This window comes from Narcine bancroftii, chromosome 13, assembly GCF_036971445.1.
Source record: "Narcine bancroftii isolate sNarBan1 chromosome 13, sNarBan1.hap1, whole genome shotgun sequence".
Taxonomy (NCBI): Eukaryota; Metazoa; Chordata; class Chondrichthyes; order Torpediniformes; family Narcinidae; genus Narcine; species Narcine bancroftii.
The window spans coordinates 78,472,919-78,498,453 of record NC_091481.1 but is presented as its reverse complement, the minus strand read 5'-3'; the positions used below and the strand labels follow the sequence as shown (position 1 = coordinate 78,498,453).

Here is a 25,535-nt window from a genome sequence, read left to right as displayed (position 1 = left end):
GGATTGTCTCGCAGTTGCATTGAATTGTCACATTTGTCTTGGATGGTAAAGCAGTGTGATAATTAGATGAATTTTCAGCAGGTATGGTTTGATAAAACATTGTTGTTTCAGTCTACTTGTAAGTTCAAGGTTGTTGTCATCAGATCGTACATATACAATCCGATGAAGCAGCATATCTCCGGTCCTTCGAGCGCGCACACACAGTACACCCTACACATGAATGTTCTATGTACACAGTGATCCAAAACAAATATATATGAAAATAATTTACAGGTTTCTAGTCAGTTCAACACTCTTGGCGCCTCTGGGTAAAAAGCTGTTTTCCAACCAGGCAGTCCTGGCTTGTAATAAAAACACACTGAAATGCTGGAGGTCTCGCAGCGCCCACAGGAGGTACAACGTTTCGGGCCTGAGCCCTTCTTCAAGGTATAAGCAAAGAACAGGAAGGCGTCAGAATAAAGACTGAAGAATGGGAGGGGGAGGAGACCAACAGAAGGTGTTAATTGGATTTGAGAAGAGTGGAAAATTGATTTTGGTTCTGTGAAAGGACACAGAGGGAAAAGGGGAGGAGGCGGTCGATGTTAATGCCATCCAGTTGGAGGGGGCCCAGTTGGAAGATGAGGTGTTGTTCCTCCAATTGCGGGTGGTCACAGTCTGGCAGTGCTTGAGACCACAGACAGTCATATCAGTGGGGCATTGGGCGGGAATTGAAATGGGTAGATCCACAAGGGTTCCAGATAAAGAATTGTGTACCTGTACATTTTAGAATGTAACACATGAAATTCTTCAACTTTTAACTGTAAGGCAGACAGAGTATCGCCACTTTGTCCAGCACCCACTCACAGAAACCTACAGCACCTGGTGTTCCCCGGCGGTCTCCCCTCCCAAGTCCTGACCAGGCCTGAGCCTGCTGAACTCCCGAGATCAGACAATCTAAGGCGAATTCAAGCTATTGGTGCTTTTGCGGCAACCGAGCCGAGGCGCTCAGTGAAGCAATCTCCCAGTCTACACCTATCCCAATTTAGAGGAGACCACAACGGGAGGACTGGATGCAGTAGACAACCCTGCAGATTCACATGAGATGTTGCTTCACTCCTGCCCTCTCTCTCTCTCTCCCCTCTCTCTTCCCCCCTCTCTCTTCCCCCCTCTCTCTTCCCCCCTCTCTCTTCCCCCCTCTCTCTTCCCCCCTCTCTCTTCCCCCTCTCTCTTCCCCCCTCTCTCTTCCCCCCTCTCTCTTCCCCCCTCTCTCTTCCCCCCTCTCTCTTCCCCCCTCTCTCTTCCCCCCTCTCTCTTCCCCCCTCTCTCTTCCCCCCTCTCTCTTCCCCCCTCTCTCTTCCCCCCTCTCTCTTCCCCCCTCTCTCTTCCCCCCTCTCTCTTCCCCCCTCTCTCTTCCCCCTCTCTCTTCCCCCCTCTCTCTTCCCCCCTCTCTCTTCCCCCCTCTCTCTTCCCCCCTCTCTCTTCCCCCCTCTCTCTTCCCCCCTCTCTCTTCCCCCCTCTCTCTTCCCCCCTCTCTCTTCCCCCCTCTCTCTTCCCCCCTCTCTCTTCCCCCCTCTCTCTTCCCCCCTCTCTCTTCCCCCCTCTCTCTTCCCCCCTCTCTCTTCCCCCCTCTCTCTTCCCCCCTCTCTCTTCCCCCCTCTCTCTTCCCCCCTCTCTCTTCCCCCCTCTCTCTTCCCCCCTCTCTCTTCCCCCTCTCTCTTCCCCCTCTCTCTTCCCCCCTCTCTCTTCCCCCCTCTCTCTTCCCCCTCTCTCTTCCCCCCTCTCTCTTCCCCCCTCTCTCTTCCCCCCTCTCTCTTCCCCCTCTCTCTTCCCCCCTCTCTCTTCCCCCCTCTCTCTTCCCCCCTCTCTCTTCCCCCCTCTCTCTTCCCCCCTCTCTCTTCCCCCCTCTCTCTTCCCCCCTCTCTCTTCCCCCCTCTCTCTTCCCCCCTCTCTCTTCCCCCCTCTCTCTTCCCCCCTCTCTCTTCCCCCCTCTCTCTTCCCCCCTCTCTCTTCCCCCCCTCTCCCCCCTCTCTCTTCCCCCCTCTCTCTTCCCCCCTCTCTCTTCCCCCCTCTCTCTTCCCCCCTCTCTCTTCCCCCCTCTCTCTTCCCCCCTCTCTCTTCCCCCCTCTCTCTTCCCCCCTCTCTCTTCCCCCCTCTCTCCCCCTCTCTCTCCCCCCTCTCTCTCCCCCCTCTCTCTCCCCCCTCTCTCTCCCCCCTCTCTCTCCCCCCTCTCTCTCCCCCCTCTCTCTCCCCCCTCTCTCTCCCCCCTCTTTCCCCCCCCCCCCCCCCACCCCTCTCTGTCTACAGGTCAGAAGAACTTTAAGAAATCATATTTGATTGCCAGGCATACAGGTTTGCTGAGTCACTCTTCTGCACGTTTGGTTTGAGGGTGTGAACTCTGGCACCTCCTTCATTATAGGTTTGTCTGCCAGCTTGAGGTCAGTGTATTCCACCACTGCCTGAGCCAGGGTCTTGTGTCAGGTCCTGCCGCTGGAATTTAAGCACAGGCTCCTAAGTTAGAAGTGAAGGTCGTGTGCCGTCAACTCCCAGTCCACTCAGCCTGCTGGATGTCATGGAGCAGGGAAATCTCTCTCAATCCTCACACTCTTCTTCCATTACTAAAACCACCTTGTTGTTCCGAACTGTAGAACATTACAGCATAGAAGCAGGACCTTCTAGTCTGTGCCAAACTATTTTTCTTCCTTTTCCCACTGACCTGCACTTGGACTGAATCCCTTCATACCCCTCCCATCGATCTACCTGTCCAAATTTGTCTTAAATGTAAAAATTGAGGCTTTATTTACCGGCAGCTCATTCCACGCTCTCACCGCTCTCTGCTTTTTTTTCACACCATAAATCACAATAGCCATGATATACACTTTTTCTTTTCACCGCTCTCTGCTTGAACTTTAAACTTTTCCCCCTTTTCCCTTAAAGGTAAAGGTTCCATTATTATCACATAATACGACATTTTTTAGAATGTAATGTGCATGAAGTTCTTTAACTTTTGTCTACTGTAATGTGGACAGAGAGTTGCCATGTTGTCCAGCTCCCCTCACAAGGTGGTCTCCCCTCCAAGCACTGACCAAGCCTGAGCTTTAGCCTTAGCTTCCAAGACCATACAATTTCAGGCTATTAGGCTGACAATGTCCTCTAGTTTTTTCTCACCTACCCTCAGTGGAAAAAGCCTGCTTGCATCTCTACCCATCATAATTTTAAATACCTCTATCATTGTTCTACACTCCAGGGAATAAAGTCCTCACCTGTTTTAACCGTTCCCTGCAGCTCAGTTCCTCAAGTCTTGGCAACATCCTAGTAAATTTTTTCTGCATTCTTACTGATATCTTTCCTGTAGTTAGGTGGCTAAAACCGCACACAATATTCCAAATTTGGCCTCACCAAATTTACATAATATTTCTATCCAATACTTTGATTTATGAAGGGCAATGCACTAAAATCGCTCTTTTTACAACCCGATGACGGCAATTTCAACGAGTTAGATAGAGCTCTCAAATGTAGCAAGGTAGCGGAGTCGAGGCATATGGGGAGAAGGCAGGAACGGGGTACTGATTGTGGACGATCAGCCGTGATGACAGTGGATGGCGGTACTGGCTCGAAGGGCTTAATGACCACCTCCTGCACCTATTGTCTAGTTCAGGGAATTAGGTATTTGTATTTATCATATCCAATTAACACCTTCTGGCTGTTTGTCTGGACTCCTCCCCCCTCCCATTCTTGCCCCTTAATCTTCAATCAAGATGCCTGTCTCCTTTTTGCTTGTACTTTGAGGGAAGGCTCAGGTCTCTAATGTCGATAAATCTTTTACCTCCTATGGACACCATGAGACCAGCCAAGTTCCTCCAGCATTTCTGTCTGTTTTTACTACAATCTCAGCATCTGCAGAACTTTTGTGTTTCACTCCCAGATCCCTCTGTTCTGCCACACTTCCCAGTCCCCCACCATGCATGCCCTACCTTGGTTTGCCCTTCCAAGGTGCGACACTTTGCATTTGTGTGTTAAATTTCATCTTCAGCCCGTTTTTCAAGCTGGTCCAGATCTCTCTGCAGGCTTTGAAAGCCTTCCTCGCTCTCCACCACACAATTAGGGTTTATGTGAGCTTCCTGTGTCCAAATTAACTGTTGCCTTTCCTGCATTCGCCGCTTGCTCGATTTAGGCTGTAAAACACTCCGGGATGTCCTGAGGCTGTGGAGTCGTAGATACAGCCGGGAAATAGACTATTCAGCCCACTAAGCCTGTACCGACGAAGATCCACCCATTTACACTATTCCCGCATTTATCTCTTTTTTTTTAATATAATTTTCTCATAATTTTCTCATAATATTCTTCCCCGAGATTCTGTTCCTCACTAACACACTCGGGGTAACTCAGTGGTCGATGAATCAATCACACCTTTGGGAGGAGGAAGGAACCAGGGCTCCTGGAGGAACCCCACAAGCTCGCAGAGCTTGTGAACAGAATGGAACCCGGGTCTCTGGCGCTGTGACACAGTGGCTTTGTTAGCCGTGCAGCCGACGGCAGACTTGTATTTTGTAAGGTACTACAGCACTGCAGGCCTGCGTTGTATTATTGCAGCCCCGCGCTACGTTAAGCTGAGTTCTCTGGGGTTGGGTGAATGTCCAGGGGCTGCGGATGGGTAACCTGGTTAATTTTTTCCAGATGATCAAAGACCGCCGAAGCCACCGATGATTTCTGACTTCATCTTTCAATCCAAAAGTAAGGATGCCAAGAGAGGGAGAGTCAAATACAGAGAGAGCAACTACAGGTAGGCATTGTCTATCACCCTTGGCCAACTGTTCTCAACACCGAAGGCCAGGAGAGTGGACCTTTCCACCACTGTTTGAACCGATGATTCTCCTCCTTACTCTGGAAGTGTAGCAAAATGCAAATACTGATGGCCATTCAGCCCATCTTCATCCTCTCTATCCTCTGATTTGTTGGTTTGTACACGTCTTGAAGCGGAGGAGCTGGGGGAAGGAAGGGGTGACTTGGATCGCGTAGAGGGGTGGCACGGTTAGTGTAGCAGTCAGCGCAAAACTATTACAGCACCAATGACCGGGGGGCGGGATTCGAATCGGGTGCTTGTACGTTCTCCCTGTCTGTGTCGGTTTCCTCCCACTGTTCAAAAAGATACTAGGGGTTGTAGGTCCATTGGGTGTAATAGCATGGGCCCGTGGACTGAAAGGGACAGTTACCGTGCTGTATGTCTAAATTTAAAAAAATAAATTTAAAAGAATAAGGATTTTGGGAGGAGGAAGATGGCTTTTCACTGAATGATGAATCCACTACCTTTGTATCTGTGCCCTGCATTGTTCACTGTGTCCTGGCCCACATTACTGTGACAGAGTATATAGATATGTTTTTGGGAGATAAATTTGGAAAGGTTTGTTAGAGTAGGTCAAATACAAACACTTTAAAATGGATCTTATTTAAAATATTGGAGCTCTGCTAATGCTATATATATATTGGGGCCTCAATAGCTTTTGCAAAAGCTTTGAAGAGTGCTCAGGAGACTTCACTAATGGATTGTTGTTTACCAAAGGCAACAGATGAAAGAGTATGCTGGAGCTGCTGCTGTCTGGAAGGAGAGCTTGCTGTTGTAAGCGGGTCATGTGGTTTTGCAAGCAGAGAGAGTCAAACAGGTTTTCTCTCAGAGAGAGAGAGAGAGATAGACAGATCACTTGACAGTGTTACAACCAGCAGAAGTAGCTGGGACTGGCAAGCTTGCACACAACTTGTTTGGACGACGGCCTAGTCAAAGCTCTTGTGGTTCAAGAAGAGAGGACTGGCTGTTTAATGTTTCACTTGGAATAAGAGAAACAAAAAGTCACTCTGTGGTGACCTGAAAGAAAGAGGTTATCATCTGGAGAACCCTGAGGGGGCAAGTTTCGTCAGCAAGTCACTGGAGTGGCTGATGGAAGTACATCAGTTGTGGATGTCCTGGAACAACAAATCTCTCTCTGAAAACCAACAAGAACTTTCCTGAGCGGTAACCATTTACCTTTCAAGCACCAAAGCCTGGTGAACTTTATAAATGTTAAATTCTGTGCACAGTCTAAGAATTGCCTGTATCCAGTGAACTTGGAGGAATGAGAAGTGAGATTGGACTGTGAACCCAAGAACTTTTCTGAATTTACACACACGTGTGTTTAGAATTAGAAGGGGGTTAAGTAAGTTAGTGATAAGTTAAAGTTTGATTCTATTTTCATGTTTAAAGATAATTTGAAGCAACTTTTTAAGTAACCATTTGTCGTGGTGAATATCTACTGCTGCTGGGTTTTGGGGTCCTCTGGGCTCGTAACAAGACCCTTCAGTGGTGAAATCTGCTCTGTTTTTCCTCAGTATGCACGACAATCGCTGGGAGACACCTGAAGCCGAACGAGAGAAGGAGCAAGTAAGTGAATCTTTTGTTGAGTGATGCGCTGAAGACTGGACATTTGGGGTAGGAAAGTGGCCACTTCGGCTTGTAAAGAGAGGATCGGAGCTGGGGCTCCGATTATAGGGTCGCTCACTTTACCCAATCTTTTGACTTGAAGGCAGTATTCTGTTTTTCTTAAGTCCAGGACTCAACTTAAATTCCACTTTCTTCTGGCTAAGGATGGTAGTTGACTCAAAATGTGAGCCCATTTAGGCATTTAATGCACATCCTATACCGGGCCAAGTAATGCTTCGAGCATAGGTCCCCATGAAACTAGTTAAACACAGCCCAGCAACAGATGACCACTTGCAGGTTGTCCATCGGCCAAGCCCCGCCCACTTAATAATTTCCTTTATTTGACCTTCGCAGGAAAAGGAGCTGGAAGCACAACTTGTCCGAGATCCAGAGGTCATCGAGAGCAGGGTGGATGAGGACAAGTCCCCTGAGGATGATTTTGATGACGATGAGTGGGAAGATGCCAGTGACAGTGAAGAGGAAATCGTGGGAGAGGAAGTGTCAGATGAGGAGGAAGTGGTGGTGGTGCCAAATGAGGGAAAGAAGAAAGAGGAGATTGGGACAAAGGAGCCAGCTGACATGCAGAGCACTGACCAAGGGCCTGAGGGCGGAGCCAAAGAGCAGAGAGTTCGGAAAGGCCTGGAGACACTACACATCGCTCCAAAGGAGGCAGCCGGGGAGCCGGCAGAAACCGAGGCCAAGCCCCTGAGTCCATTCTCTCTCGACGGATATCATCCCGTCAAAGACTGGGCAGAGGAGATGGAAATAACATCACCCAGAACCAGCGTGGTTCAGAACCCCCTGCAATCAGCCAGACTTTCCCAGGAGGAATGCCCGGCGAACGGTAAGCAGAGCAGAAAAACTCGACGTCGCACGTAGTAGAACTTCTTTCACTTTATCTCTTTTTTAAAAAATTTTTAAACTTTCCTCAAAGGAAGATGACCAGCTTCCCAAGGTTTGGGCAGTATTGGGTCAACAACATGCAGTTTTATTTAAATTTAGGCAGCGCAATAACATGAATCCGTGCCACTCAATTGACCTACAGCCCCTGGTACATTTTGAAGGGTGGTAGGAAACCGGAGCCCCTGGAGGAAACCTCACAGACAGCGTCGTGCTAGCCGCTACATTAACCTTAGTGCCCTGAAGATGTATCTAAAGACACCTCCGTCACCTGTTTAAAATACCTTTCCTCACATCCCCCACCTTTTTAAGATTGTGGATGGTCTTTACTCACTCTCTGAATCTCACACCCCCCTCCCTAAACTGAGGGAGGGAGATGAATCCCAATAGCAAGTGGCAAAGGTGACATCTGCTCCCTCATCATGGTCTTCAACCCCCCCCCCCCCAACTTCTACCAAACTCCACTTCTGTTTTCCCAGAAGTTCCAGTAGTCGAGCAAGTTCAAGTTTATTTAACATCCGGTTGCACAAGTACATTCTGACGAAAGAGCGTTCTCCAGTCATTTGTTTAAAACCTGCAAACGTGCAACCAGATGTGATGCACATACAGACGTGCAATGGTGCCCGCTTCAGTCTTCTCAGGAAGTGCCTTCCTGACAAGTGAGGAGATGTTGCGTGTCCACAATAGGTGGATTCTGAGGAACTTGGTGCTCTCTATTCTACCGAGTTATTGTGTAGTGGAGGGTGGTTATTCCTGGTCCTCCTGAAGTCCACAATGACCTTCTTTGTCTTGTTCACGTTGGGTCACTCCGGTTGTGATTCTCATACCATATCACAAGATTTTCCACCTCTTCACTGTTGTTGATGAGGCCAACGACTGTCATGTCATCTGCAAACTTGATGACGCCATCAGAGCTGCTCTGGCAATGCAGTCGTGGGTCGGCGGCGCGACCAGGAGCGGGCTGAGCGCACGGCCCTGATGTCCGCCAGTGCTCAGGGTGTCAGAAGCGGCTCAAGTTAACTGACTGTGCTTTTATTTCCAGTGGCTTTGGGGTCTGAGGGCACCCCCACCAACTGCAAGTCACAGACTGGGCAGGAGCCCAGGGCCACGGTTGATCCGGATGGTGTTCCAGCTTCTGATGACGTGGCCACCATAGAAGCTGAACAGGTGGTGGAGCAAGAAGGGTCAAGGACAGAAATGCAGGGAGAAGCAGGTTGGTGCAGGCACACCGAGATATCACACGGTCCTGAAATCACACTGAAATGCAGGATTCCCAGCCCAGTCAGGCAGTTTCAACTTGATTCATCAAAGCTCCTTGACGTTCACATTACCATAGTAACATTCCCCTGTGATCAGCCGTCTTGCCTCCCTCCAGCCTATGCTTCCAGTTCAAAACCACCTCTAAACCAACACATTCTGCCTGAAGAGAGCTGTCACAAGAAGGGGCTTAATTTTCATTCATTTTCAGAATTTACACTAGCTTGATTTATGAACATTTTTAATGAGCTAGTAAACTAAAATAATTAAAATAAACTGGAATTGGATCCGAGTGTACATTTGACAACGTAACCTGTCCCACTTACCGACGCGGGCCGAGAAACTCCAAGTCGTATGTGGAGTCAGTGAATTAATTGTGGTAGAACTGGTTTGTTTTGGCCATGGTTTGACGTTACTAAAATGTGATCTCCCCCTCTGTCAGATACCAAATTTGCATCTGAGTCTTTCAAGGTTCTGGTTCTCAAAGAGCCTTGTACCTCATCCATTCTGGGCCCTTTCCCTGATTACCTACCTCAAATAATCATTCATTTCCCATTTAATGTTTTCGATAGACTAACCTTCCACCTCCAGCCAATATTGAAATGTGATTTATTTAGAAACTTACTATTTTCTTGGTCCTTTTTATATATTTTATTCCTAATGATTTATTAAAACCTTTTTGTGAAGTTTCTTGCTTCACTGATCAACACTGGCAACTTCTCCGTTTTAAACTTGCCGCTTTTATTTTCAAATCCTTCTCTGGTCTCACCCCAGGTCCTACAAACTCCCTGAGTTTCTGGCTGCTTGTTCACAGCCAGTGCCGCTCTGACAGCAAACTTTCATCTCTGGCATCCCCACCCCAGATTTCTCCACCATTGTCTCCTCCTTTCAGGAATTCCTTGAAATTGTCCCTCTCTGATCGCATGCCCTAGTATCCGTAAGCGTGCTTGAGAATTCTCTCCCCATAAAGTGACACAAACGTGGGGGGGGGAGGGTGTTCTGGATAGTGTGGAGAGCTGTCAGAATTTGCAGCGGGACATTGATAGGCTGAGAAAGGGCAGATGGAGTTCAACCCAGATAAGTGAGAAATGGTTCATTTTGGTCGGTCAAATATGATGGCAGAATATATTGTTAATGGTAAGGCTCTTGGCTGTGTGGAGGGTCATGGAGATCTTGGAGTCCGAGTTCATTAGACACTCAAAGCAGCTGTGCAGGGTGACTGTGGTTAAGAAGGTGCATGGTGTATTGGCCGTCGTTAACCGTGGAATTGAATTTAGAGCTGCAGCTCTAAAGGACCCTGGTCAGACCCCACTTGGAGAACTATGCCTCAATACCGGAAGGATGTGGAAGCCATAGAAAGGGTGTAGAAGAGATTTACAAGGATGATGCCTGGATTAGGGAGCAGGCCTTATGAAAACAGGTTGAGTGAAATTGGCCTTTTCTCCTTGGAGCGGCGGGGGATGAGAGGTGACCTGAGAGAGGTGGACAAGATGACGAGAGGCATTGATCATGTGGATAGTTGGAGGCTTTTCCCCAGGGCTGCATCGGTTGCCACAAGAGGAGACGGGTTTAAGGTGCTGGGGAGTAGGTACAGAGATGTCAGGGTAAGTTTTTTTATACAGAGAGTGGTGGGTGTGTGGAATGGGCTGCCGGCAACGGTGGTGGAGGCAGATACGTTGGGGTACTTTAAGAGACTTTTGGATAGGGACATGAAAAAAAGGAGGGCTAATAATTTCTAAGGAAGGGACTTGATCAGCACAGCATTGTGGGCCGAAGGGCCTGGATTGTGCTTTAAGTTTTCTATGTTCTTGCACTCCTCTGCCCATTCACTCTTTGGCTTTTTGTATTCTCAAGAAGCCATCTGGGTTTTATATATATTTTTTTAATTTAAATTTAGACACACAGCACATTAACAGGCCCTTTTTGACCCACAAGCCCTTGCCACCCAATTAACCTACAACCCCAAGAATGATTTGAAGGGTGGGAGGAAACCAGAGCCCCCGGGGAAAACCTACGCAGACACGGGGAGAACGTACAAGCTCCTGACAGACAGGCGCCGCATTCGAACCCCGTTCACTGGTGCTGTAACAGCGTGGCACTAACTGTGCCGTGAAAGGCAGTTTGCGCCTTATGATGAGTTTGTATAAATTGCATATTGCTATTTTGAGATGTACAATCATTTCTATGTCGTTGATCACTTTAAATGGTGTTTCTTTCATAATGGCCATTGTTTGATTTTTTTTTTCCTCCTCTCTAAAGGTGAAATCTTGGAAGCCCCTAGCGGGACATCACAGAGCAGGGACTGTATGGAAGAAAGTGAGCGCATCTCAGGTGCAGTTCGAATCACCAGCTTTGAGACTGTTTGCTTCTGTAAGACTTCCCTCTCTCTGGCTTAAGCTCTCCCTTGAGCCTGTTGTCTGACTAACTCCAAAATCCCTTGCTTAACCCATCGAACCAGCGTGTCTAACACCAAACCTCCTGCAGGGCCCCACAAAAAAGCGGACACTAACAGCTGCTTGATGCAAGGCTGGCGATTTTGGTCCCTGAATGAAAGACTCCATTGGCGATAAACCCTGCGACTGCTATTTTCAACTGCTCTTGGCTCTTTCTACAACCTTTCCGTCTCTCGAGAAAGCATTGGCTGTGAGGTTTCTAGCTATTCTCTCTATCTAATTGGACAGTTGGGAGCACACCGCTGACAGAAGGCATGATTTCTCACCAGGTTCTGTGCATCGTCTCGACATTTTGATTATATCATCTGGGCACCAGATGTCGGATTTATTTTGAAAAGTAGATGTACATTTTTACCATTAGTGATGTGTGGATGGCCATTAGTTGGTTAAATGGTCAGCAAAAAGCACACAAACTGGAAGCATGGTGCTATGTTCCCTTGCCTTGCCTTTCTGCATCTTGTGTGTGAGAGACTACTGTATGAAATTCTGTGCAACATCAAGCTGGGATCTGTGTCAGGAGTCAACAGCTTTAATAGGAAATGTAAAAGCATAAAACTCAACAGGCCAAGCAGTGTCTTTTATGTAGAAAAGGTAAAAATACATCACCAACGTTTCAGGCTTGAGCCCTTCATCAAGGTACGGACAAAATGTGGGCAGGTGTCCGTCCCAAAGGGTAAGGGGGTGAGCTATGGCCGCAAAGGCAGGAGGCGATAGGTGGAGAAGGGAGGGAGGGGACAGCGGTGATCAAGGGGAGGGGGAATGGCTGGGAAAAGGGAGGGAGGGAGAACTGGAAAGGGGAGGTGGAGGGAAGAGTAGGTTAGCAGAAACCGGAAAAGTCGATGTTAATGCCATCCGGCTGGAGGGTGCCCAGGCAGAAAATCAGGTGTTGTTCCTCCAGTTTGCGGGTGGTCTTGGTAAGATTGTGCGCGAGGCCATGGACAGGCTTGTGCGTGTGGGAGTGCGACACAGAACTGAAATAGTTGGCTACTGGGAGGTCTCTGTCACTGGTACTCAGCGAAGTGACCTCCCAATCTGTGCCCAGTCTCAAAGGAACTGCTTGACCTGCTGAGTTTCTCCAGTATTGTAATTTTTGACTTCAACTACGGTGTCTGCAGATTTTCATGTTTAACTGCTTAATAGGAAGAGATCTCTCTGTGTTTCAAGCCCATATCCTATCCATATTCTCACCTGATAGCATACGTCCTGGTGCACTCTGGATAACTGCCTTTGGAGGCAGAGAATTGTTAAGGCTCGTGATGGGGAGGAACCTTCTCTTGTGTGAACCCATAGAAACCACCCTTTATCCTGGTTCCTACCAGCTGAGGAAACATTATTTGCGCTGCCACTCTCTCATGCCTGTGACGGATTAGGTAGAAAGCACGCTCACTGGCTGGAGAGCGAGTGAATCGGATCTGTCCACATTTGGCTCGGTCTTCGGGCTTGGAATAATAGGCTGCTGTACATTTCTGCCTTCTCTCCTGACTGATCTTTGCCATTTAACTTCTCCTATTTGTTTAGAATGGCTAGGAAGTTCCCTGCTCTGTGTTGAGTGAACTCAGCCTTTTCTCCTTGGAGCGGCGGAGGATGAGAGGTGACCTGAGAGAGATAATGAGAGGCATTGACCGTGTAAATAGTCAAGAGGCTTTTTCCCCCAAGGCTGAAATGGTTGCCACAAGAGGACATGGGTTTAAGGTGCTGGGGAGTAGGTACAGAAGAGATATCAGGGTAAGTTTTTTACGTGGTGGCTGTGTGGGATGAGCTGCCGGCAATGATGGTAGAGGCGGATAGGTAAGGGACATTTGGATAGGTGCATGGAAAAACAGGGCTATGGGAAAGCCGAGTAATTTCTACGGTAGGGGCATGTTTGACATAACATTGTAGGCCAAAGGGCCGGTATTGTGCTGTGAGTTTTCTTTTAAGTATTTTTGTGACGATGGTGCGGAGATTGAGGATTTTCCACCAGTGCAATTTGGATGTTCATGTTCTATTTCCACAAAGTCTTTCTGCTTTCTAACATTCCACCCTGGGGTACCCCTACCCTCAGTGCATTCTTTTCCTCTCCCATGACAAAGACTAAACTTGTGTTCCTGGAGCCACTTCTCCATCCTTTACAGAACTTTCCCAAAGCCCTCCACAACCAATTTTTTTTTTTAGTGTGAAGTGCAACACTTTTGTAAACAAGGGAACCAGAAAACCAAGTGAGATATAGTCATTTTTTTTTAATGTCGGTTAAAGAGAACTTTTGGCATATTGGCCTTCATAAATCAAAGTATTGAGTACAGGAGTTGGAATGTTACGTTGAAGTTGTATAAGACATTGATTGGGCCAAATTTGAAGTATTGTGTGCAGTTTTGGTCACCCGACTACAGGAAAGATCTCAATAAGATGGAAGAGGGCAGAGAAGATTTGCTAGGATGTCGCCCGGACTTCAGGAACTGAGTTACAGGGAAAGGTTAAACAGGTTAGGGCTTTATTCCCTGGAGCGTAAAGAATGAGGGGAGATTTGATATTTAAAATTATGAGGGGGATAGAGTAAATGTAGTTAGGCTTTTTCCACTGTGGGTGGGTGTGATGCAGACTAGAGGACATGGGTTAAGGGTTTAGGGGAAACATTATGGGAAACTTCTTCACACAGAGACGGTAGGAGTGTGGAACAAGCTTTCAGCTGAAGTGATGAATGCGGATTCACTTTTAACATTTAAGAAGAATTTGGACAGGTATGTGGATGGGAGAGGTATGGATGACTATGGACTGGGTGCAGGTCAGTGGGACGAGGCAGAAGAATAGAGGGGCTGAGATGGCCTGCTTCTCTCCTGTCATTGTTCTATGGAAGAATTCCTCTGCTGGCCCAGGGGATTTTTTATATACATGGCTTAACAATTTATGTGCATAGGGGTTAACACTGCTGCCTCAGTGATCCAGGTATCCCCTGATATCCAGTGGAAAGTTTGCACGTTCTCCCTGAGATGGCTTGGGTTTTCCCCGCATGCTCTGTTTTCCTCATGAGCTGGTGCATCCATCTTCAGAGTCTCAACCTGGGCTTGTCAATAGCCACACCACCTCACTTTTCATTCTCTCCCTCTTCCCTCTTTCCCCCCACCCTCAGAATTGACCGCCCTGCAAATTCTCCCCCTACACTGGATGCAAATTAGAGACCTTCTTATTTTCGATCGTCATTCACTGTTGTCCCCAGATTCCTAGAGAACTCTCCCATCAAGATCTGGGACCTGGACCCTGGTGAGAACTGGTAGTGAGAGGAGACTGGTTTTATAATAACTTAGTAAAATATTCCAGCACAGAAGGTTATTAGAACCATTACGCCACTTAATTCCACTTCCCAGCCCTGTAATTTCCTGTTGTACAAGCATCTCTCCACTTCTCAATGTCAAGTTGTTATTGAATCTGCTTCCTGTTCCCCACTTGCAAAATGGAAATCATTGCTTACAAATTACCGTTTATGCTCGTATAATCTTCAATACTGTGTAATAGTCAACCACCCCTTATTTGGGCCCAAACATCGGGTGTTTTGTATGACCCATGTAAACGTTGACCCTCCCCCCTACTTTTGGGCCTGACTGCCCACCCACCTGAGCTCCTGACACTCCAATAGCAGATCCTCACCCTGGCTGCCCGCCTACCGGAGCTCCTGACGCCCTGGCCATCTGCCCATCGGAGATCCTGACAGCGGACCTTCACTCTGGCCCCTGCCCCCCCCATCGGAGCTCCTGACGTCCTGACAGCGGACATTCACCCTGGCCGCCCGCCCATCCGAGCTCTCGACTATGGACTTGCCACCCAGTCCCAGCCATCCGAGCTCCCGACGCCTTGAACAACGCAAGTACTTACTGCGGTCAGAAGTTTCACCCACGTAAAAATCGACCCCTCCTTTTTTTTGGCCCGAGGAAAAATATTCAATGATTACAGGAGTATATATTATATTGATAGTCCTTCAGTTGGAAGACAACACATTGTGGACACAAAGGTGACTCTGCAGTCCCAGTCTGGAAGCGCGGACTCTAGCACAATGGTGGCACTGGAAGTCCATTGTTGTAATAACTGCGGCTGCTGCTCTGCGACGCCATTCACGGTTTTGGCATCACCTGTCTTCATAGCTGGTGTAGGCTTCATAGCACAGGGTTCGCCAATGGGATCTGCCGGCAGCCGCAGCTTCTAGTTCTCTTGGCTGGATGTCACAGTAGTGTAGAGTTTCCTTCTCAGCATCTTTTTAGTGCTTGTGTGAACAACCTTGAGGAGTATATACGGTCAAACTAAATGATGTTGCTGCTAACCACCGTCTCCTGGTTGTAAATTAAGACGAATACATGTTTGTACGCACAGAAGTTTGTCAAAATCTTACCACCATCCCTGTATGAGTTTGGAATGTTTTTGATAAACTTTTAATCGGAGAATACGTTACAATATTGGGAGAGAGAGGACCATCTGCTCTGAGTAATCTCTGTTTTGCACATTTGAATAAAATGTTAGAGGTTCATGAACTTTATAAATAATGTGTGACTGTTAAGGAACCTTGTCAAACATTCCAGTTGCTAGATTTATAAGTACTGATATTTGTACGTCCAAAAGGATCTGTGTGGCAGCTTTTTTTTTTAAGAGAATCATTGATTGCCTTGGACCAAAGTGAAGGCAGGCTTCAAGCCCTTGATTTATTAAAAGTACCTTTTCTATCCAAGTGTTTCTATAATCTGTGTGCTGTATTAATGCTGAACTGTGAAGTCCCAAGGAATAAGCATCTTTTCATCGCATTGTTACAAAAGCTCATCTATTTATATCACTGCTGTCTAGACTGTTTCTGGTCTCTGTTCCACTTGAACAGGTGTCTTGGCATTTTCTGAACAAATGAACATGAATTTTTTAAAATAAAAAATACTGCTTGTGCCAAAGCATCTCCAGTTTCTTACAGAAGACCAATCCTCTGTACTTTCATAGAACAATACCAGCACAGAAAACGAGTCCTTCTAGTCTGTGCCAAACGATTATTTTGCCTAGTCCCATGGATGTGCACCCAGTCCAGAGCCCTTCATATCCCTCCCATCCATGTACCTGTCCAAATTCTGGGACATTCAACTTCAGTTGGCAGCTCAATCCACACTCCCAGGACACTCTCTGTCTGAAGTTCCCCCTAAACCTTTCCCTTTTCACCCTTAACCCATGTCCTCTGGTTTATATCCCACGATTAAAACCGTGGTTTTCAAACTTTTTCTTTCCACCTTAGTAGAAAAAGCCTTCTTGCCTTTACTCTGTCTATCCCCTCATAATTTTAAATACCTCTATCAAATCTCCCCTCATTCTTCTATGGGAATAAAGTCCTAACCTGTTTAACCTTTCCCTGTAACTCCATTCCCAAAGTCCCGGCAACATCCTAGTAAATCTACTCTGAACTTTTTACATCTTGTATCTTTCCTGTAGTTAGGTGACCAAAACTGTGCACAATTCTTCAAATTTGGTCTCATTATATGGTACCCTTTCCCATCTTGTGTGGTCTTTCTCCATTAAGTGAGCAGTGGACAAATCAGTGGCTAAAGGATCCAAGTGTTACTTCAGAGACCCAGGTTCAATTCCTATAATCTTTGTATGGTCTGCATATTTCTCTGGGACTGCAAGAGTTTCCCTTCCATAAAAACCCAGCTAGTTATTAAGTTGTCTGGTAATTATAAATTACCCTGATGTAAAGACAGAGGTATGGATAGGAAGGGTTTAGAACAGTAGTCATCGATCTTTTTCTTTCTACTCACATAATCTCGATGCCATCGGTGCTCTGTGATTAGTAAGGGATGTGAGTGGGAAGGGAAGGTTGAGAATCCAGTTGTTTCTGAAATATTTTGCTTGAGAAAAATTGTCATTGGTCCATTTCCTTTGGAGTTGTGAAACCGTGCACATAACGAGTCCATGAGGGACAATTAAAACCGTGGTTTTCAAATTTTTTCTTTCCTCCCACATACCATCTTAAGCAATCCCTTACTAATCACAGAGCATCTATTGCATAGGGATTACTTAAAGCAGTATGTGACTGGTAAGAAAAAGGTTGAGAAGAGGAGATTAGAAGAGTAAGTACATGGATGTGAGGGGTTTGGAGGGTTATGGGCATAGGACTGGGTAGGTGGAACAAGTGGAGTTAACATAAATCAGTGCAGACTAGAAGGGCCGATATGGCCTGTTTCCGTACTGTAAATTGTTATATGGTTATAAAAACCACTGGTCTATAATAATGCAGACTCAAGCAAATAGCACTAGCCTGGAATGCCAACATGGTTGTCTTGGATGAGATGGGTTCATTTTAAATTCTTTAGATTTCAGACAGACAGCACAGTAACAGGACCTTCCAGCCCACGAGTCTGTGCCTCTCAATTAACCCACAACCCCCTCCCCACCTTTTGAAGGGTGGGAGGAAACCTGGCATTTATCAACCCCCCTGGATTCTCCCATCGACCATTTTGGAGACCCATAATTCAGCTCCTTGAGTCTGTCCTATCATTGGGTTAGAATAGCCATTCTCAATGGCTGGGGTGGGGGGGGGGGCACCTTTGTAACACCTACGACCCGAGGACCTGGCAGTCGCCTTCCCGGCGTGCCAGGCTGTGGCAGATAAACCACTGATGGGAGGAGTGGCCACTGCACTCCACCTAGAAAATCCATTGAGCAAGCTCGAAGGGCATCCCCGACGTCTACGATCTTTCCTGGATCTTCATACATTAAGCCAAGTCATGAAGGACTCCCCCTGGTAGAGGACCCTTTGCGTTGGTAAAGAATATTGATCCTGCAAAAAGAGTCGAGGGGGAGCCGTTAAATATTAATAATTTAAAGAAGTTTCATAAAAAATTAATGCAGATAAAATAGATAAATAAATGAAGATAACTGAAACCAACTTGTGTTCCAAATCTTGTGGTGGCCACACACACACACAGATAAAAATACATCTTTTCCCACCCTTCAACAAAGTGCCAAATTGCAAGAAGAAACTGTCAAAAAGTCCAAATCATCGACTGACTTCCTAGCTAGACCTCAGCATCAATGTGACTCAGAGAATGTCCACGCTGATCTGGATAAGCAGGCTGTTGGAACCAGGACTCAGCTCCAGATACAGAAGGCAATACTCCCAAAGCAACTGATGGAGCAAACAGTGGAACCACAATTGCCATCTGAAGCCGATGCTGATAATAATGAAGAAGGGTCCGCGGCTGGAAAAGCCTCCACATCACTAACCGACATTGGATTTATTGATAAGAGGAATATCACTGGCCCTGAATCATTTCTGAAAGTTCAGGACTTTTAAAGTACCAACTGATGCACCCAAAGATAATCACTCATTTCCAACTTGCCTTATTACAGTAGCACTGACAAATGGAGAGAAATGTAGACGAGACTGACTGTGTTGGAGTCGAGTGAATCACTGTATTGTGCCCCTTGTTTTTTGTTTACCAAGTGGGGGTGTGAGTGTGTTAACCAGTCATCCAGGATGGAGTATTGAGAAAGGGTGGAGAAAATGAAAGGATCCCATTCCAAGTCATGAAAATTCTAACTTGCATGAGGAAAACTATGTTGCGTGGAATGAAGCCAGTAAGGCAGCAATGAGCGGTGCCTCAACTTCAACTGACAATTACGTTGTTCGCCAGCTCAAGGCTGAAAGCGATGAATGGAAGAAAATTTTTCATCGCATTCTTGATGGCGTCCTACTTTTGGCCGAGAGGGGGGGGCTCGCCTTCCGTGGTTGTCCTGAAAAAATTGGCGACGGCCATCATGGATTTTATTTTTGGCTATTGTTGAGCTTCTGAGCAAATGCGATTCGGTATTAGCCAAACGTGTGCGGAATGACCTATCCAAACAAAATACAAAGTGAGTTCATTACGATTGCTGTTGACGGTTCTCCCAAAGAACAGCTATCATCAGATTGGTGAGGAGGGAAGATACCAGTTCTTCAATTGAAGAACGCTCTCTTGCATTTCATGAATTTTCCGAAGTGAAGGAATGCAGAGGAAATCTTGGTAATTCTCAATCTGACCTTTGAAGACTGTGTGAGTCAAGCATTTGACAATGGCTCTGATATGGCAAGAGAGGACAGTGGTGCCCAGGCAATCTTAAAGGAGAAGAATAAGAACTGCATTTTCTCCATTTGTGCACATCACACTCTGAAACTCGGATTGTGTTGGTGCCTGCAGTGAAGTTATAACCTTCTTTGGAATCGTACAGAAAATGTTCAATATCTTTCTCTCAGAGGGTGGTGGATCTGTGGAATTCTTTGCCACAGGAAGTAGTTGAGGCTGGTTCCTTGTCAATATTTAAGAGTAGGTTAGATTTGGCCATTATGGCTAAGGGGATCAGGGGGTTTGGGGAGGAACCGGGTACTGATAAGCCATGATCATATTGAATGGTGGTATAGGCTTGAAGGGCCAAATGGCCTCCTCCTGCACCTATGTTTCTATGTTTCAGTTCAAGTCCCCAGTGGTGGGAGATGCTGAAAGAACACCTTCCTGTCCCACTGCATAAAATGGTTAAAGACAAGGTGGTCAGCAAGAATTGACATTTGGATGGTGTTAGAAATGCAATGGCAGAGCTGAGTGCGAGTCTGATCTTCAGGGTATCAAAAAAATACTTGGGTTCTTTTCAATGTGTACTGAGGTCAGTCATTTGGATTAAAATTCTCGCAATGACACAGGAGATCAACTTGATAATAGAATCTCGTGATGCCACAGTAGATGTGGAAAGAGATAACAGGCAGATATCCTGAAACTAAAAGAGAAATGGAAAGATGTACTTGAGGAAGGATGGCATGCGTCAATCAAAATAGGTGTTCCAGATAGTTCTGCTACTCGCAGAAGGTACCCAATTCAAAAGGAAGCTGAAAATGACTTCAGGGTGAACATGCTCTTCAACATAATTGCCTCTGTTATCGATGGCCTTTCACATCGCTTTTCTGCAGTCAGGGACATTTGTGGGCTTTCCTTTTTTTTGTGTGTGACGCTTTAACCAGTTAGATGAGAATGAGCTGTTTTCAAAAAGCTAATCCACTTCAGCTGCGATACCCAAGTCGTGTTTCAAGTGACATTCAGAGTGAAGGGCTTCTTCTGAAAAGAATTTTTGATGCAAAATTCAAACTCGCTGCAGTGTGACCGAAGAAAATTTATGGTCAGATTTTTTTTTTTTTTAATTATTTAATTGTTTGCATCTTTACAGGAAAAAATGAATAAAACATTAATCAAATATCCATATACAAAAAATGTACTTTTATCTATTTTCTCCCCATCCCCCTCCCAAAAGTAAGAAGAGAAAAACCTACCATTTAATATACAATTAATATTAGCATCGACAATCGTTAATTATTATTAAAAATTACTAACTAAGAGGAGTGGATAAGAGGTGGATGGAAAATTATCCATAAAATCTACATATGGTTTCCAAATGGTATAAAAATTTTCAACTCGATTCCTTAAACTATACGTAATTTTTTCCAAAGGTACACAATTTGGCATCTCATTATACACTCTACTTCATAACACGTCTCAGTCATCTCTCCCTGATTATCGCTAGACATTTCTTTGCTATTGCAAGACTTTAAAAATTTTCTGGGTATTTGTCCAATTTCAAGTTTATATTGTTTTTATAAAAATGAATATAAAAATATTCTTGGATCCTTTGTTATCTTTATCTATCTTCAGAATTTGCCCTAATAATAAACTCAGTTCATTCCAAAACCTTTCCACTTTTTCACAAGGCCACGCTGAATGCAAAAAAGTCTTTCACACATCAAAAACCCTTATTTGAATAATTGGATTAAGTCCACTTAACTTGTGTGGAGTTTCATATAATTGATGAATAAAGTTAGATTGATCCATTTGATATCTAACATTTACTGTATATGGTCAGATATTGAACTTTAGATTGGGCAGCATTCTCTCAAATGTCCTCATTGCGTTGCGCAGGCGTTTGGAGGGTTATGGGCATTTTTTTGCCATTGCCTGCATCGGTGGCCCTCTAATGAGAGGAGCTTCAGTGTTCTTAAACAAATTAAGTCACACTTTCACTCCATCATGGTGCAAGAACGTTTGAGTGGATTAGCAAATTTGACAAATAACAAGTTGCTTGATTTTTTTTTTCTGGTGTAATTAAGCATTTCTTAATGTGGAGAAGTGATGACCCTTTCTGATATGAAATTCCGAATATGGAATAAACGTGACAGTGCTGTTGTATTTACTGCTTCTTATTACAAGATTCCATCCATACCTGCTGCTTTGCCACTTTTCAGTTGTTTGATTGCCTTATATGTCTCTTCCCGGGTGAGGACCTCATCCAGCTCTGCGCTGGGTGGGTCACGTCTCCAGAATGGAGGACCATCGCCTGCCCAAGATCGTGTTCTATGGCGAGCTCTCCACTGGCCACCGTGACAGAGGTGCACCGAAGAAGAGGTACAAGGACTGCCTAAAGAAAGCTCTTGGTGCCTGCCCCATTGACCACCGCCAGTGGGCTGATCTCGCCTCCAACTGTGCATCTTGGCGCCTCCACAGTTCGGCGGGCAGCAACCTCCTTTGAAGAAGGCCGCAGAGCCCACCTCACTGACGAAAGACAAAGGAGGAAAAACCCAACACCCAACCCCAACCCACCAATTTTCCGCTGCAACCGTGTCTGCCTGTCCCGCATCGGACTTGTCAGCCACAAACAAGCCTGCAGCAGACGTGGACATTTACCCCCTCCATAAATCTTCGTCCACGAAGCCAAGCCAAAGAAGAAAAGATTACAAGACTGTACTCTATCTCATACACATTTTAAATAAAATTGTTTGCCTTTATCTTTTTTATAAATCATTCTTGTTCTTTTATTTTGTTCTGTTACTTTTAAATACGTCATGTACATGTTATATACCCCTGATTACAAAAATACTTAATGAGTAGTTTGAAATGGGGCCTACATTTCCCATCTGGCCTGGGCCTATTACCAGCTTGGCACTGCCCTGCTGGCTCCTGTACTTCCTTCCAGATGGGAGCAGGGTGAAGAGGGCATGGCCTGAGTGGGGGTGGGAATATAGAGGCCGCTTTCTTGCAGCTGTCCTTAATGGACATCCCATGATGTCGCTGGCCGAATTCACAACTCTCTGTCATCTTTTCCTGTCTTGTCCATTGGCAGACCAGACCAGACAGTGACGCAGCCAGTTGGAATGCTCACCGTGGTACACCTGCAGAAATTTGCAAGAGTCGGCGGTGACATCCCAAATCTCCTCAAACTCCTCACGGGGTGCAGCCACTGGTGAGCCTTCTTCGTGAATGCATCGACATGGAGGGCCCAGGACAGATTTTCAAAGATGTTGACACCCAGGAATTTGAGGTTCTTACTCCTTTCCACTGCTGACCCCCTCGATGAGGACTGGTTCGTGTTCTCCTGGTTTCTCTCCTCCTGAAGTCCACAATCAGCTCCTTAGTTTTGCTAGTGTCGAGTGCAAGGTTGTTCACCTTGTGGATTAAAAAGAGGATGCACAAGCTGGGATTGTAATTGATGCCAGCATCTATGTTATTTCTAACTGACTCAAGCATCTATACGCGAAGCAGTATAAAGATATGGGAAATTAAACACGTGCAAGCAAAGAAGGTTTACAAAAATGTTGCCTGGATTGCAGTATTTTGAATACGGAGAAAGATTGAGTCGACTGGGACTTTATTCGTTGGAGCGTAGAAGGTTGAGAGGAGATTTGATAGAGGTATTTAAAATTATGAGGGGAGTAGATGTGAATAGGCTCTTTCCCCTGAGGGTAGGGGAGATTGGAACAAGGGGGTCATAAGTTAGGGGTTAGGGGGCAAAACTTTAGGAGTAATATAAGAGAAAGGTTCTTCACTCAGAGAGTGGGGGCTGAGTGGAATGATCTTCTGGAAGAGGTGCTTGGGGCAGGGTCAATCTGTCATTTAAGAGGAGATTAGAAGAGTAAGTACATGGATGTGAGGGGTTTGGAGGGTTATGGGCATAGGACTGGGTAGGTGGAACAAGTGGAGTTAACGTAAATCGGAGCGGACTAGAAGGGCCGATATGGCCTGTTTCCGTACTGTAAATTGTTATATGGTTATAATTCTGTGTTAAATATGGCTTCAAAGCAGCAAAGGAAATGTAAATCAAAGGCAGTTCTGTGCACTATTGATAGTTTGAGGTAAAACCCTAGACCAGTGGTTCTCAATCCTTTTCTTTCCGCTCACATCCCACTTTAAGTATTCCCTATGCCATCGGCGCTCTGGGATTAGTAAAGGATTACTTAAGGTGGGATGTGAGTGGAAAGAAAAAGGTTTGAAACCTCTGTTTTAATCGTACCTCATGGAATCGTTATGTGCACGGTTTCAGAACTCCAAAGGAAATGGGCCAAAGACCATTTTTCTCAAGCAAAATATTTCAGTAACAATTAGGTCTCGAGCAGTGATTCTCAACCTTCCCACTCGCATCCCACCTTAAGCAATCCCTTACTAATCACAGAGCACCAATGGCATAGGGAGCACTTAAAGTGGGAAGAAAAAGGATGAGAACCTTCAAGATTGTAATTTTTCCTGAGCTCTATCTGGTTTGTTTTACATTGGGTCGTGACTAGTAAAATCAGAGATGAGGTTGATGGTTGAAGTTGGTACTGAAATTTACTTCTGCAATAAATAGTTGAACTCCGAAAACACTTTTGTTGGTGGCTTTTCTTCCTGACCAGTGTCCTTGTTGCTTACAGGTTGAGAACGGCCCCTGGACTGACGATGTTTGGATGAGGGTGTCTACTTCAATCATGTGTGAGACAGCACGGGGTGACGTTGAAATGTATCATGTGAGGTTTCCAAACTAGTCTAAGTAGAGGCTGTGCAAATCTGGTGAGAAAATAATGGGTATGAAAGGAGACTCTTAAAATATCAACAGAAATGGCTACTGTATTAACACCAAAGGATTTGTGCACTATTTTTCATTGCGCTATGTCCTCCCACCAGTGCAAAAATTGGAACAAATTACACATGAGCGGGTGTGCGTGTGGCTGTGAAGAAACAGGAACTGTTAGATTTGTATATTATTTTTGTTGAAATTACAGAATTTCTCCATGTAATAAACATTTTGGACCAAATTGTATCATTTCAATTCAATAGACTTGCTGATGAAGATTTAAATCTCATTTCTTTTTCTGCAGTGCATCTTGAAAGCCTGTAGTTGCCTTGGTGACAGACGGACTGGGAATCTTTGTACCAAGACAGTTGGGATTAGTTTGGGGGTGCGGCAGGGTTACAACAACAACGCGATTTTAGCGCCAGCGACCGGGTTCAAATCCAGCCCTGCCTTTAAGGAGTTTGTACGTTCTCCCCGTGTTTGCGTGGGTTTCCTCCCACTCTTCAAAATCATACGGGGGCATGGATTCAGGGGTCGGAAGGGACTGTTATTGTGCAGTTTTGGTCACCTAACTACCGGAAAGATCTCAATAAGACAGAAAGAGGGCAGAGAAGATTGACTAGGATGTCGCCCGGACTTGAGGAACTGAGTTACAGGAAAAGGTTAAACAGGTGAGGACTTTATTCCCTGGAGCGTAGAAGAATGAGGGGAGATTCGATAGAGGTACAATATTTAAAACTGAGGGAGATAGACAGAATAAATGTAGAGGGTAGGCGAGATACAAACCAGAGGACGTGTTAAAGAGTCAAAGGGGAAAAGCTTGGGGGGAGTAGTGGGAGTGTGGAACAAGCTGCCAGCTGAGATGGTAAATGCAGGCTCAATTTTATGTGTGCTCTCTCTGGATGCGGAGAAGGTTGACCGGGCAGAATGAAATTATTTATTTAAGACTAGAAAAATTTAATTTTGAGGCTGACTTTATTCAATGGATTAAATTACTCTGTATACATTCTTACTAATTTTCAGATTTCTAAACCATTTAAAGTCCAGCGTGAAACCAGATGCTTTTTGGCCTGGCTCAAGAACCCTTAGCTATCACTTTCCGAGAATCTAATAATATTACTGCCATTTTAAGGAAGGGCCTCAGCCCACAAAGTTTTGCTTTAATGTTGATGATTTATTGCTTTTTATTTCTAATCTTGAGACCTCATTGCCTTCTGTGCTTTGTGTTTTAGTCAATTTTCAGGTTATAAGTTGAATTAACGTAAAAGTTACTTCCTTTGAATAATATGGCACCAATAAGTACTAATCTTCCTTTTAGAGTTGTAAGAAATTAATTCATTTATTTGGGTGTAACAATTACTAAGAATTATAAACACCTATTTAAAGAAGATTTTCTCAGTTTAATAAAATACACGTAAAGGGCATTATCAAACTGGTCGCCATTGGTTGGTCAAATCAACTCTATTGAAATGAGTATCTTACCTAAATTTATATACCTTTTTCAGGCTTTCCCTGTTTTTATTCCTGCCCTATGTTTTTGATTCCATATCTTAGACATGGAAGAACAAGCACCCCCACCTAAATAAAATCCACCTTCAAAAAATTTAAAAGAATGGAGGTTTAGTCCTACCAATCTTTAGGTGCTATTACTAGGCAGTCAA

The 25,535-nt window shown here is 45.4% G+C and overlaps 1 protein-coding gene across 4 annotated transcripts in view; it reads left to right on the top strand.

Annotated features, from left to right (window-relative positions):
- The window catches only part of ccdc9 (coiled-coil domain containing 9), a 58,355-nt gene extending 34,203 nt beyond the window's left edge, over positions 1–24,152 (top strand). For 3 of the 4 annotated variants that reach the window (XM_069909963.1, XM_069909962.1, XM_069909960.1), the window contains 6 exons: positions 4,654–4,759; positions 6,337–6,388; positions 6,782–7,271; positions 8,370–8,540; positions 10,844–10,954; positions 23,735–24,152. In XM_069909963.1, the coding sequence (XP_069766064.1) occupies positions 4,654–4,759; positions 6,337–6,388; positions 6,782–7,271; positions 8,370–8,540; positions 10,844–10,954; positions 23,735–23,739 (935 nt within the window). In that variant the 3' untranslated portion in view covers positions 23,740–24,152. The remainder of the gene's footprint in view (positions 1–4,653; positions 4,760–6,336; positions 6,389–6,781; positions 7,272–8,369; positions 8,541–10,843; positions 10,955–23,734) is intronic. The other variant, XM_069909961.1, reaches the window with a different exon arrangement.
- Positions 24,153–25,535: the final 1,383 nt, after the last annotated feature.